The 14660-nt window shown below is 39.9% G+C and overlaps 1 protein-coding gene across 4 annotated transcripts; it reads right to left on the bottom strand.

Annotated features, from left to right (window-relative positions):
* Positions 1-3: 3 nt before the first annotated feature.
* Positions 4-11918, bottom strand: zgc:66447 (SLAIN motif-containing protein-like). 4 transcript variants are annotated; one of them, XM_044040393.1, is made up of 9 exons: positions 11639-11918; positions 9853-10484; positions 7371-7528; positions 6513-6635; positions 4240-4380; positions 3366-3695; positions 3082-3225; positions 1115-1412; positions 4-983 (listed from the first exon to the last, which is right to left on the bottom strand). In XM_044040393.1, exons 2-9 carry the CDS (start codon positions 10482-10484, stop codon positions 929-931), a joined length of 1881 nt encoding a protein of 626 aa, XP_043896328.1. In that variant the 5' UTR covers positions 11639-11918; the 3' UTR covers positions 4-928. The 4 variants fall into 4 exon arrangements, with proteins under 4 accessions (XP_043896328.1, XP_043896329.1, XP_043896327.1 ...); XM_044040394.1 differs by having other exon boundaries at positions 11682-11918; XM_044040392.1 differs by lacking the exon at positions 11639-11918 and adding an exon at positions 11513-11632 and having other exon boundaries at positions 7392-7528.
* Positions 11919-14660: the final 2742 nt, after the last annotated feature.

Genomic DNA, 14660 nt, shown 5'->3' with positions numbered 1-14660 from the left:
AGGTAGAAGGATCAGGGCAGATTTTATTATCATTTTTCATAACAGCTCCTAATTTTCAGAGGCACTCTGCATGAGGGTGCATAGCTGTGTAAGGCACATGGCCTTCGTGCATAAATATGTTCTTCATTACAGTGGTATCCAAAAGCAAATGCACCTCTAGATATGCAGTAAAAAAAAAAAAAAAACTCAGTACATTAACAGTACCTTTGATGAATCAAGATTACACATGGAATTAGAAAGTGTTGTTGCTGAAATGCACCTTGGCACACAAACTTAAAAAAAGTTATAAGGTCAATGTAGTTTAAAGACCTTGTATTGCGTTAGAGCACACTGAAGATCATTTCACTATCAACCACCAAACATTTAAAAACTTAACACAGCTCTTTGTGGGACACATGGAAGATTTGTCATATTGCAGTCACATAATGTTTGAAAAAAGGCCGAAGATAGAAATAATAAAACTAAACCAAGCATGCAACACTCAGCACCTTCATATGGTAGAAATTCACACACACACACAAAAAAGGACAAACCAGTAACATCTTCACTTAAATTGCCTTCATATCAATTACATCTACAGAACAATAATAACAACCCTTTAAATTCCAACAGTTTCTCATGGTTACCATAGAAAAAAAGGATAATTGACACAAACAAATCTTCTGGAAGCTCTGAGTTGGTCCATATAACATGAGGGGTGTGCATGTGTGCCTTTTGTTTTCTTCTGCCTACACAGTCTGTGTGTGGGTTGACAATGTTTCATGCGAGAGGAACTTAATGAGTTTCAAATATGAATCCAGTGCAGCCCAGTATTCCAGTTCAAAATGGGGAGGGCTGTCCGACACGTGTGGACACAGTGGCTGTGTTTTCTGTGCTGAGGGGTTCAGTGACGACTACAGCAGTGAACATCCTTTATCACCAGTCAGACTCAGTAGCAGCCATCTTTCCAGGATTCATCCGAGACTCTTGTCACACCCAAAGACCTATTCAATATGAAAGGTGTTAATTCAAAGGTCAAGTATCGACTTGTAGTATCATTTGACTGACACTAATTAAATTTGCCATTATTTAAATGGCATATTAATCAGTGTCGTCTGTACTAGACATGATTCACCTTCTGGCGGGCTGTGAAAGTTTACTTCTGGTGGATGCCAATGAGATGGCCTGTCCTTGGCCCACAGGAGGCCGCCCTGACCCAGCTGAGGCTCGCCCAGGTATGTGGGCTCCGTCTTTAGCAGAACCTGGGGACTGGCCCCTGCGGCCCCCTACTGCAGGTGGTCCTTGGATGACAGGCAGACCTCTTGAATGTTGACGGCCAGCTGCCATGGAGCCCACTGGACCGACAGCTTTAACTGGAGTCCGCAAGGAGAGTGGAGACTGACCGTTGCTACGCAGTCGGCTACTAGCCATACCTGTTGTGGAAGAAAGGCACAGTGGTATATGATAGCAAATGAAAACAGATCTTCTTTTCTTCAAGACAGGTTGGAAAATCATAAATACTATAGTTTCAGTCAAAACCATCTTGGTGACATGTACAGCGATGCTGGCAGGCCTCGGAGACTCAATGCTGTTTAATTGAGTTCGGAGCAAAGAAGTGAAATAAACATGTAGCAGATGAGAAAGAGGCTTTTTGGTGGGGAGGGAGGGCATGTCAGGGAAGACAGGTGATCAGGGAAGTTGCAAAGAAAAAGCTGTGATACTGTGGAAGAAGTCGTCGTCCAGATAGAGAACATTTCTAGAACATTATAATGTCCAACAAGTGTAGGTGGTTTAGTCCAATATACTGTAGATTTAATTATGTACATAGATGTACAGCATCTGTGTGTAGTCAACAAGAAATTAAAATCTCAGTATAATCAAATTATATTTTGAAATGTTTTTGTCAATTTGAAATGGATGGGTTATAAAATTGTTTTTTCCTGAAGTCAGGTGAAAAATAAAGCAGATATACTTGGCAAAAAATAAAGAATAAAGCACTTTAGATGCCTATAATCTTAGGGACTACTTTTGTAAGAACTAAAACGGTGCTGTCGACATTTCACTCATTCTGTTGTTCGCACAATGAGCTGCTGCTCTGATTTACATTTCTATTGTGATGAAGATAATGTTTCACAAAAGTGAATGGTAGAAATGTGTGCGCTTAGTACGTTTGTGGCATACACAACACATTGTGATGTTGCAATATACAATGTTGAAACTGTGGTGAAAGATCATTTTCAGATTGTTGTAAAAAAAAAAAAAAAAAACAACAGCACAGGTCACTTGGTGTGGCTGCTGAAATCACGTGTCCCAATAACTAAATTAGGTAAGATGTTACGCAATGCAGATGCTCTACTCATGCATACAGTGTGGCCCCAATTAACAAACACGATTTTCATCACGTGGTAATTTAAAGCACATGCAATTGGTCTGCATTTCCTAGACCTCGAGTGCTGTAAAGGTTGGAACATCTGCGGCAGTTACAATACAAACACTCCATCAAATACCAATAGGATGGTGTCTGGATCAAGACAGGGCCCACCATTTAATGACTCCTAACATATAGAGTTGAATGAGATAATTATAGATGACATGTGCACTTATGGTTAGGTTAATACATAGATATTAGACACAACAAGTCTGTGTTTGTGTTATTGCTTTTTTTTTATGACTAGCTTTCCGGGCTTTTTGAATGCATTTTCAAAAAGACATTGCTCACAGGGCAGATGTTATGATGAGTCCTGCCTGCTTGCCAAGAATGGTAAAAACTTAACAGACATTTTAATGAACTGTCAACATGAATTGCCACAGTCTGAGTAATTAATAGGAATCACTGGCTTTGTAGAGTTTTCTTGTAAGTAAATGTAAACACGTTTTTGTTTGAACTATTCAGTGTTACTGCATCAGTCATAGACTTTACAAACAGTACCTGTACAGAATAATATTCTTGTATATAAGTCAGTCAAACCCTAGCTGTGGCCATGCAGAAAGTTATGAGGAGGTGAATTATTAGGTACAAGTGACAGAGGGTATGTCCAAGGCAAATGCTGGTGCCAATATAATGGCAGAGAGGTGTGGACCAGGTGAGGAGGGTAGGGTTACCTGTGGAAGGGGAGAGAGTCAGGTGGGACATGCGGTTGCCAGAGCTCTGGAGGTTAGCCTCCATGCTGCGGCTGTTTCTGACTGCCTCCAGGGAACGTAGGCTGGTGCGGGGGGCCAGATTAGGCATGCTGTGTCTCAACTCCTCTGGAACCACACATACAACACATTTACCAACACCAGAACACATATCCACAGCTTTGGAACAACAGCAATCTCTGAGACTATCACCCTGCTTTTATTGTCCTAGTGTAGAAATGCTGAATCATTCCTGTTTATTATACTACCTTCACTCTTGGCAAATTTAAGCAGCTCTGCACTGGGGCCCTGGAGAGATCGCCTTGGTGTTCTTGCGCGTGGTGCCCCAAGTCGACCGCTGTATTCCTGACCATGGTTGGATGTGGAGGGAGACAGGCACCGCGGTGAGCCTGAGGGTGAGGGGGTGAAACGGTGTCTTCGTTGTGGCATGCAGCAGAAATCATCCTCCTCATCCTCCAGGCTGTAGGTGTCAAATTCTTGATCACTGTAGGTGCCACCCCTGCGCAGGGACTGCAGAGATGCTGTGGAGCTGCGACGTGATGCAGACGCTGAGCTGGAAGCATAATCCTGCCTAAGACCTGAGGGCGAACATATCAAGTTAAAAAAGGAAACACACGCAGATGCCACAGCTCAAAATAATAGTCAAATAATCAGAGTTTGTTCACCCTTTGTAAGGTAAATTTCAAGGTCCGTTTTCAAGCTTTCCTAGCACTACAGCTGTGATAAATGGCATACTTCCACAAATGCACGCACACTCAAAATTATTTAAAAAAGAAAAAAAGAAATGGTATTGTGTTATAAGCAAACAAAATTGTGTTTTGTAATAGGAAAACTTACCAAATCAAATGTAAACATCTACACCCACCATGCACTTTATTAGGTACACCGTTTTAACGGCATGTTAACTGAGAACTTCAGAAACTATTAATCTAATTATTTTATTTCTGTATCTAATAAGCAAACTATTCAGTCATAGCTGTAATCGATCTGATCTACTGAGGTGAATTCAAATATTTTATTTTATCATATTACACATTATTATGTACAAAAGTGCTTTTACAGTAGAATTTGGAAACACAATCGCTGGTGACGTCTGGCAGAACATGTGACACCTCTACTCACTCTCTTCTTGCAGTCGAGCCATGATCTGGACGTCAGTGAGATCCTGTAGCTTGTAGCCCATAGAGATGGAGTCATCCGAGGTGCTGAGCTCACTGTCTATAGAGGACTGAGAGCTCAGGGCTGAGTGAATGGTTGCGACACCTGTAATCAGAGGGGGATACCCGTTACAACAAGATGCATCTCAGAGATTTCCACATCTCAGAGAGCAATGGCACTGCATCTTCATGATTATTAAAAACTTCTGAATCTTAAACTGGACAGGAGGCTTCATTAAAGTACAGTTTTGATTGCACTCAAACATGTCGGTGTAAGGCCATCAGCTATGTGGTTAACTAACCATGAGAGATTAGGTGTCAACAGGATCGGTCACAATCTGCTCAACAGATGACAGTTGAAGGTAATCAGGCTTATGATTGCCTCAAGATAATTCTACTGATGATTTTGAGAAAGTATTAAGAAAAGCTGCTTAGTTGTTCCCTATCAGAAATACAGTATGTGAGGGATAACTTGCCTTACCTCAGCAGACAGAGAGATATGAAAAAGTAAGATGACTGCTGCATTTGACAATAGATTTGGTATAAATCAACACTATAAATCTCTCACTGTGTCCAGCAGCCTTGTTCTGGAAAGGACTGTCTGCTGATGACTGTGCCCAAAACAGTGCGCGACATGTCTGTCTGACACTTGGCCCACACAGACATAAAGGCAATGACAGCATCATCCAGGGGCATTTGGTTATGTAAAAAGTATGGGATTAGACAGGGTCACTGCCCACAAGCCAAGCATTTACAAGTTCATGCAAGGATTTGCTATTTGCATGGTTTTCACAACAACATCAGCATCGTTGATCGTTGCACAGTGAAGTGTCAGGTGCTTCGAGGTGTGTGCAAAGTAATCCATCCACCATAAAATCAAGACCAACAACATAATATAAATATTTGAGGTCGACCGATCGGCGTCAACAACCTGTCAGCATTGGTGGACCTAGAATAGCTGCGCTGCCTCCGCCCATCACATCACTGAGAAGCAAAGGCTCTACAGGTAAGAATGCTACAGGCTAGTAGCAGGCCTAGCACAAGTAATGGGTCAATGGCTATATTTGATCATTTCAAGGCCACATTTGCTGTGGATTTTGTCTTGATAATTTGCAACAAAAACATCTGTTTAAACAATGCAGACTGCAGTGAGTCCACAGTATGTCGAGCAAAGTGGTGCATTCAATGAAATTTCATTACTTCTGCAAAAACACATGCAGTCCACTAAACAAATGCCTGCTGTCAACTTGACGCACAACTAATTAGGTAGTCATCAGGTATTGGAAGTATGGAAATATACTTGATTTATTTTTTTAAATCATTACTATAATTAATCATTTTCTTTAAATTAGTAAAAGAAGTTTTCAAATTTTTCAGAATAATTTTGGTTTTCAGTTTTATTTTTTGTTGTTGAGCTTTTTGTTATTGTAATAAATATTACATTTACACTATACTATACACAATATTTACAATATTACATTACATTACACTTGAAATATTATGACATTGACTGACAATTATTTTTATTTACACATTTCTGGAGAGTAGAGAGCAATCATCCAATTCAGTTACTAGCTTTGAAATGCTTCAAACTGTCGTTATTCTATCAGCCTTTAAAATTGGTCGACCTCTAATACATATATGTTAGCATTGCTTAAGACCTTTAGAATCCCATAGATAGAAACCACATATACTGTGATCAACATTATTACTGACCATCTTCCAAATTATTTATTTTTAAGAGTCAAAATGGTTGATGTAAACAATTCATTCATGTTTTAAAATAACATTTGTTGTTTTTTTGCAGTAATGTAGTTGAAAGACTAAATGTATTGGGAAGAAATTGTAAAATCTGCCACTCAAGAGCTGACAGACAAACAAAGCAGCCGAATACACCTTTTCAGAAACTCTGTATTTATGGTGTTGATCTGTTGGCTAAATGAACTGCTGGTCAACAGACCACAACTTTAGAATTAAACTATGGCTGCCCTTTAGAAGTGAAAAACACAAGGCATGTTATTGGAAAATGGTCAGCAATAACGTACAACCCATGTAAATTAAAACATGCAAAAAAAAATGCTTTCAACACTCCCAACGAGATCCCTGCTAGAACCCCCATAGATGCAACAGTTCAAACACACTCAAGAGCAAATGACCTACATCCTGACAACAATTGATGTTAATCCCATTGTGCTGAGCAGAAAACAAGGAGCACTGTGTGTTAATATCATGCCATACCTGAGCTGCCACAGGTTAGTAGGGATTTGTTAGTTGATTTGTGGTACCCGGGAGAGATCGGGCCCGAGCCTGGTGAGCCTGCCTCTGCTGCTGGGCTGCTGTACATGTTTCTCCATCGAGACGCTATACAGGGGGACGAGAGAGGAGATGTTAAGGATATGCACACTTGGATAAAAGATAACAAAAAAAGAAAAATGTGTGTTAATGGTATTTAATGTCAATAAAGAAGTCTGCTTTACACTATAGTCTTGTATAATATGTTTACAGTTGTAAATGCATAATTATTAGGGTTCAATAATGTATTCTTTTCATTCTTGAGTCATTCTCTTCCTGTTTCTGCAGTTTGGACAAAACCTGTTCTGTTATCACCTGACTGTTTCATGGCTCAGTGATAGTGTTAAAGAAAATGACCTGAGGGAGGTAATCCAACCCATCCCATGACTTCATGTTGTCATTTAGACCTGGTGTGAATAACTTTGTTGTTCAGGTCCTGCAGGGTGCAGGAGGTAGGAGCTGTGAGCAGGATAAATAATGAATGGGGTTTGTTGGATCACTCACATAGGGACATTAATTGTCACACTACGCACACATTTAGAGGGAGTACTCAAGCATTGTCAGGTGACTAAACCACATGCATGCACAGTGGAGGTGAACAGTAAATAAGAACGCAGCACAGTCACAGAAAACACTTGGACGGCTTCCCTGCAGAGTTAGGCCCTCACTCATGATTTATACTAAACATCTGTAAAGCAGCAATGTGTAATTTAAAGAACCTCAGATATATATATATGTATACATAACAAGTATGACAGAGTTCTTATCCAAAGGTTGGAATGAGAAAAATGTTTAAAAATGTACAGGTGTTTGTTTCATGCATACACTGGTCCAAACGACTGATCAGTGTCCGACAAGCCAACTCTGTCTCTGGGGTGCGCTGGTCAAGAGCCTGCCGACACCATTTCAATGGCGACTCCGGACCTGCATCTGCTAGTTGTTTTTTAGGAGACACATATAACCTTAGGGGACAAGAGAAAATATATTGTTACTCAAGGAAATTACTTAGTGAATATAGAGATTTAATAACCAGAGTTAAATAAGGAACTGAAGTACTACTTTACTTTGAATCAAACATACTTGCCATAGGTGTTTGAGAACATCGCAATAAGAACACCGTTAAAGATTAGCACGAACCACTGGAGGGCAAGGTATGCACTTAATAACACGGAACATTCCGTGCACAAGTGGAAAGTTATTCTAATATGTGCTATAGTGTACAGACAGGAACTAACATCCAAACTCTGAATGTTTCATTGGCTTATGGAACACTGTGAAGATCCCACACCAAATATATGACCAGGTTGTTCAGCTCGAAGCACATGACATGATCAAACTAAACAATCAGAGCAAATACGTAAAGTAAATAACACGTGTTCAAACATCCTTATCGGTCCCAACGTAGTCCAATCTTCAATCTATAATTGCCTCATCTACTCCTGCCAATAATATCAAATATTCTACATTTAGTGGCAAAATGTGAGGGACCAGCATGCCATCAAACCAAGTCACTATTTGAATGCAACACTTGGGATGCAATGTGTATAATAATGTGAGCACAAACGGCAATAAGTTCACCACAGGCTTTTGAGTGTCAGTCACAGGTGCTGATCCTTTTGAGTTAGATACACCAAAGGACCTGGACTTACCGGTTTCAGACCAATCAACAACAAACCATCTTCCCATTGGCCAAACACAAAATGACCTATTTCCCAAAGGAATGAGCAACAATATAGAGAGCAATATTCAGGTCACACAACCACAACTTCTCTGTGTTATGTGGGAGTGGGGGGGGGTGGAGCTGCCTCTTTCATACACAAACCCTGAGTTGGATGCAAAATACTGACAATGTTCTGCCTGTGTTTAATGTTGTCATTTTGGTCACAGAAGAGTATTTCTACAAATGACGTGGATCCTTGCTACACTTTTAAATTAAATCAGACATAGCAAACACATGTGTCACACAAGGGGTTGTAACAACACTAAGATTTAAATGTTGTTCTATACTTATTGAATTTTTTAACAACCACAGCCAGAACCTGCACAATGGAGTCAGGTTGGATAGCTTTTAGTCAACTGTGTCCATGTGGAGTAAAAATAGCAACTTGAAGGGCAATTTTAATTTGACTTAATATGGTTTAAACATTCGAGCCCAGTAAAGTTGTAATCCAGCTAGAATGGCTAGTAATAAATCTCACATAAAAGCTAGATTCTACAAATCAAACACCTCTAACGAGAAATCCTGCAGTTGCTGAGAGCGTTTCTGTGCCTATCACAGTGTGGTCACACAGCGAGGCCCTCGGATCACATGCTGTGCAATCCCACCCAAAGCAGTTTAGCCAAGCGGTAGCATCCTGCCCAAATCAGATTATGTTGTTGGAAGGATTACCGGATGTTTTAGCAATGATAACCCCACAAAGCACATATGGTAGGGCTAATGATGTAAAACAGATAAATAAATCCTGAATGGTCTGGCTGTAAGCGTCACGACTGAGACACTAAAATAGCCTCACACAATGTGGTCCCCCTATTTTAGGTGATGGAATGTGCATGGCTTAAACATGCATGTTCCGCCATAAAATGAGCACAGATTATTAATGATAATAATATTACATACAGTTTATGTTCCTTAAAGTACTATAAACATTAAAACAATATTCAACCACATTAACTGGATGTCTGTGAAGGTTCATCCAGGTCATAATCTTCTTCAGTAGTTAGCTGTGGGCGACTGGACTTGCTTGAGTTGAGTAGAAGACGTTTCACCTCTCAGCCAAGAGGCTTCTTCAGTTCTGACTAGTAGAAGACCTGTGTGCCAGGTCAAGGCAATAATATAAATAATAGTAATCATTTTGGTGCTATTGGAAAAACCTTCCTCTGTTTTCATCTACACCACACAGGTTGGTTTTCTTCTCTTTGCTGCCCTTCACTTACACCCTCAACATACCCTCTGTAGTCCATGGCATTAGCCACCGTTGAGAAAAGACCAAAATGAAGGCTAATTTTAAAACACAACAGTACACAATCACTACCCTGAGGGGGAGTTATGCACTTTAGTGTGAGGGGTTGGAATTAAAAGCACAAGTGGCTCATCTGAATTAAGGGGCTGCTTTCTTAGATGCAGGAAACCAGTCATTAAATGTTGCATCCATGTGACTTGCATCAGAGATACTGCCAATAAAGCTGGCAGCATTGGTCATTTGAGGTCTGGCATCTACAAATGTGTCTAATTAAATGTCACTTTAATTATACATTAGGTAACACAAGTATAGATGGTACAACATACCAGCTGTCCTCATCCTCTACTTCTGCACACTCGTCCTCCAAATCTAGGACATCCACCTCATCCAGGGCAGTTTGGTCCACTCCTGAGTCATTCTCTGCAAGTGTCTCGGACTCGTAACTTTCCTGAGAGGGGCTCTCGGGCGTCTGACTTTGCCCCTGGCTCTCTCCCGCTACGTTGCTGCAGGTCAAGGTGAGAAAGTCCCTACAAGGACCCAGGCTAGACTCTTCTTCTAGCCTGCTGGCCACAGGCAGAGGGGACATCTCCTCACTGCTGCTGCTGCTGTCCTGTGGGGGTGACAGCTCAAAGTCTGTGCTGCCCAGCTCGCCGCTGTGCTCCAACCTGAGACAAGAGTTGTTTACCCCTTCACAAGTTAGTCTCTGGTTGATATTGGCAGCGGCTGTGATGTTGTTGCTGGCACTTCTGTGGATGATCGTCTTGCTCCCCCTGTTACGCAGGGTTTCATTCTGGACTTCCAACCTTCGGACAAGCTCCTGCAACTTTTGGACCTCCTCAAGCTCCACCCCTGCCAGGTCCTGCCCCTCGTCTTCTTCCTCCTTGCACCCTGACTTGGAGCTCTCTGCAAGGCCGGGATGACTGCCATTGCCAGGCTGCGGGACCACCATGCTCCTCATCTGTATGTCAGGAGAGACAGTTGGATAAAAAAATCAAAGTCATAATTTGAAACAACACAATTAGCAACAGCAAAACCTATAATTTATATGATATATCTGCTAGGTAAAGATTCATATTTAGTTATTTTTCCCTGCATTACAATAAAAGTGCATAGCTAATATTGAAAATAGTTATTGTTAATATTTTGATTGTGCAGGAATGCTCCATCACTATTTCAATCTCTTACAGATTTAATATTAAACTGAAGCTTGTCTTAAAAAACTATATGGCAAAACATGACTGAGTAAAACAGCACTGAAGAACAACTGAAGAACAGCTGGATACTGTACAACACAATAAATACACTTAATTTAACACATGCTTGGATTTTGTTGTACGCAAATCACCATTTGGCTTTCGATTGAGCAGCAAAATCACCCTGAACAAAAAAACCAATGTGATCCAACCATGTACATTTTTGTAAGTACTTCTAAACATAAGTAGTTCTTATATTATATTTCACTTACTGATATGACGAATTTCACATCATGAGTATACTGAACAAATTAACTACAATTCCTGATATAATCACAATAATATTAACAATACTCATTTAATTAAAGTTTGTATACAGAAACCAGAAGACTCGTATGTTCAGTGTTTACCTTCCTCAGGTTTACAGCTCTAAGTTCTCAGAAGATTTACTTGTGAATGCTTAAACTTCACAGATATGGAGGTGAAAGGTGGAATTAACGAGTAAAAAACAAAAAATTTGAACGAGATCTTTGAAAATCAATAGTTAATGTAATGACTGGAAACATACAGACTCCCCCTGGTGGCAGTTCAAAAATAAATACCAAGAACTGCATGTTGAGAAACAAGGCAGTATTTTGAAATCACACGAGATTTAACCCTTATCCCCTTTCATTCCGATTATGGAAAATCGCCAATAAGAGCCCCTTTTAACCGCGATGCGTGATAATATCGTAGAACACTTTTTCCTCGTCGTTTAAGCAGCTGAAAACACGACGCTGGTCTTCATAATCACCTGTGCCTCTGTAGTGCAAAGACTGGACAGCGATCGTAGGGTAAACATGCCCCGCGTGTGCATTTAGACACCCTCCTTAAAGTTAGCACAGCTAGCATTTAAGCTACCAGCTGAACAGGGGTTTACCGGTGAGTGAGCCGTGTTGTTCCAGCGCTTGCCCGCCACTCACCGCTCAAACTCCCCCGGGAACCAACGGCCGCATGAATGAAGCAGCTAACCAGCACCGGCTCACAGGATCCACGGCATGGAAATAATTTTCAGGAAGACAGCTAGTCCATGTTAGCTTTCTTGTTGCTGCAGCTCCGCCGATAGCGTTGATCGTCACATCGCTCACTGCTAAGTTACTAGCTTGTTGATAAGAGCTCAGTTGAGTTGACTCAGTGAACAGAGAACAGACCTGCAGCAGCGCTCGCACCTCCCCCTACGTGGTTTCACAGCTATTTAGCGCCGCCAGTGGATGAGATGTGGTATTGAAGTGACATTTCAGTGTAATGCCTAATGTCGCCATGGGGTGTCGTTGTAGACTATAGACTTATGAAAGTGGAGAAAGGAAATTGTCTTTACAGTGTCCCATTCACTTTTTGTTTGATTTACACGTCTTTCTAAAAATTATAATGTTTTTATTTAATTTCTCACATTTAACACGTTCAACCCTAATGTCCAAGAGTAGAATAGTGAAAGAATTCAACATAAATGTAACAGCATGAATGTAAAAGAGCTGCAAAGCACTTTAGTTATTGTGTACTATACAGTATGTTGTACGTGTGTGGACTATTTGTGTCGTTCAGATGCTTAAACTAAGGTAAAATAAACAGTTGACACATGGTACATTCAGAAGTTTAATTTTGACTTTTTTAATGTGTCTTCACTTGCCTGATACAGTACTTTAGCACATACTGTAGCTAGACACATACATTACAGGTAATAATAACCTGTTCTACTCAGCTGCAGCTAAAAAGTACCTGTTCAACCTGTATGGTTTATGACAATAATAACGTGGACAAAATGTCCGCGCAGAAATAAAACAGTCATTGTAATACAGAAGATACAGGGAGAGGTAGTTACCACGTGGTACTGCAGCTATAAAGCATACATCTCACGTGAACATATGTCATTGTCATAATGTTATCTGCGTTGATTTTAAAGTCATTAACACACTATGTCTACCTCCTACGTGTCCTCTGGTCCTTCACTACTTGTGCTGCAATCTCTGATATCACAGCATGCAGACATGTCTGATCCTGAAAGATTGGCAGACTACAAGGATAACTGCATGCATACACCATCACTTTTTGCAGATGATCAAATATAACACTAAGTAATTATTGCTATTATTATTAATATTATTTTATCTCAGACAGTCTTACTTATAACTGAGGGGGGATTATATATCAGCAGCATAACTGTTCTGGCAAGTGCATTTCGCCCAAAGTTGATGCAATAAAACAAATATGTCTCTCTAGTTCCTGCATGCTGCTCGCCGAGCATGTATCAGATGAGCATGTAACAGCAGGCCTGTAAAAAACAATCCTTCTTTTTCCAAGTTTGTTTTACATGCCATGTTATTCCAAAATTATTCCAATTTTTTTTACATTTCTCACATATAAAACACATTTTATATAAACACATATGAACACATTGGCCCTAATGTAAAAGACAAGAATAGTGAAATAATTCCACATAGATGTCACAGCATGAATGTCAAAGAGTTGCAGCACTTATTTTGTTTCTTTAAAAAAGCAAATCCAAAAGTGCTCACTTGTACATTCACTGATTTTGACCACTTTTGATCTATAATTTAATTTTCTCTCCAGGTATACATCTGCGAAGTGCTTAATTTGTTGTGTACTATACAGTGTGTTCTAAGTGTGTGGACTGTTTGTGTCGTTCTGACCCCTTGTGTCTTAACAGTACATTTACGTCTTAACAGCACACTGTCCCTGATGCATAAACTAAGGTAAAATAAACAGTTATCAGAATTTAAATTTTTAATGTCTTCATTTGCCAGATTCTGTTTTGTAGCTAGACACATACAGACATAATTACAGGGAACATGTTTTACTCTGTTTTTGTCAGACAAAGATGTGATGCAGCAAAAAGTACCTGTTCAACCTGTTTGATTTATGACAATAATCACATGTTCGTGGACAAAATGTCGATGCAGGAATAAAACACAAGATGTATTTTAACATAAGATAAAGGGAGAGTCGCTTAAGAGTAACCATGCAGCTATAAAGCATTAATCTCATGTGAACATATTTTCACTATATTAATACGCATTGCTTTTAAAGTCATTGACGCACTATGTCTACCTCCTACGTGTCCTCATCTGATCCTTCACTACTTGTTCTGCAATCTCTGATATCACAGCACGCAGACATGTCTGATCCTGAACGATCGGCAGAAAGGGCAACTACATACTCTTTGCAGATGGATCAAAGATATCGTCAAGTAAAAACTTATAACTGAGGGGAACAGCAGAACTCTCCACAATTCTTTCAAGTGCATTTCAACCAAAGCCAGTTGCTGCAATAAAAGAAATATGTCTCTCTAGTTCCTGAAAGCTGCTCGATTAGCATGTATCAGTTGAGCATGTAACGGCAGGCCTGCAGTGGAAAAAAACAATCTTCACTTCCTTGAGCAAACAACATGTAGAGCTCGTCCTGACCATGAATGTGATGCTTTTTTTTTTTAATGGGTGTGGTATACAGAATTTATCTGTACATAATCACTTGCAATATAACAGTAGCGTAAAACTCCATTTCACAACATCAACTAATTTTCATATTCAAAGTCTGGAATGTGCAACACTTCCTACTGAACCCCTCCATTTCTGTAGCAGTCTTGCACATGCTTTAACTCCAAATACAGGAGTCTTTATATGCAACATTATTCATTCAGTTATTTAAGTTTATATGTAGCTCTTGTGTAGTTGTGCAAACTATGCATGCTCAGACAGATTTTAGAAGGTTTATTTATTTATATGCACTTGGGAGCACTGAAAGAATGTAATTAACAACCTAATATAAGGGGTGCAGTATGAGGAGAATTATATGTTTTATTCTCGCAATAACTGAGCTCAGTATGAATAAAATCTATTAAAATATGCCTCAACAAAACAAGGTGGTTGAAACAAAATACACACAAA

This window comes from Solea senegalensis, linkage group LG12, assembly GCF_019176455.1.
Source record: "Solea senegalensis isolate Sse05_10M linkage group LG12, IFAPA_SoseM_1, whole genome shotgun sequence".
Lineage (NCBI taxonomy): Eukaryota > Metazoa > Chordata > Actinopteri > Pleuronectiformes > Soleidae > Solea > Solea senegalensis.
Note: the sequence above shows the minus strand (reverse complement) of the source record. Positions and strands in the feature narration are given on the sequence as shown.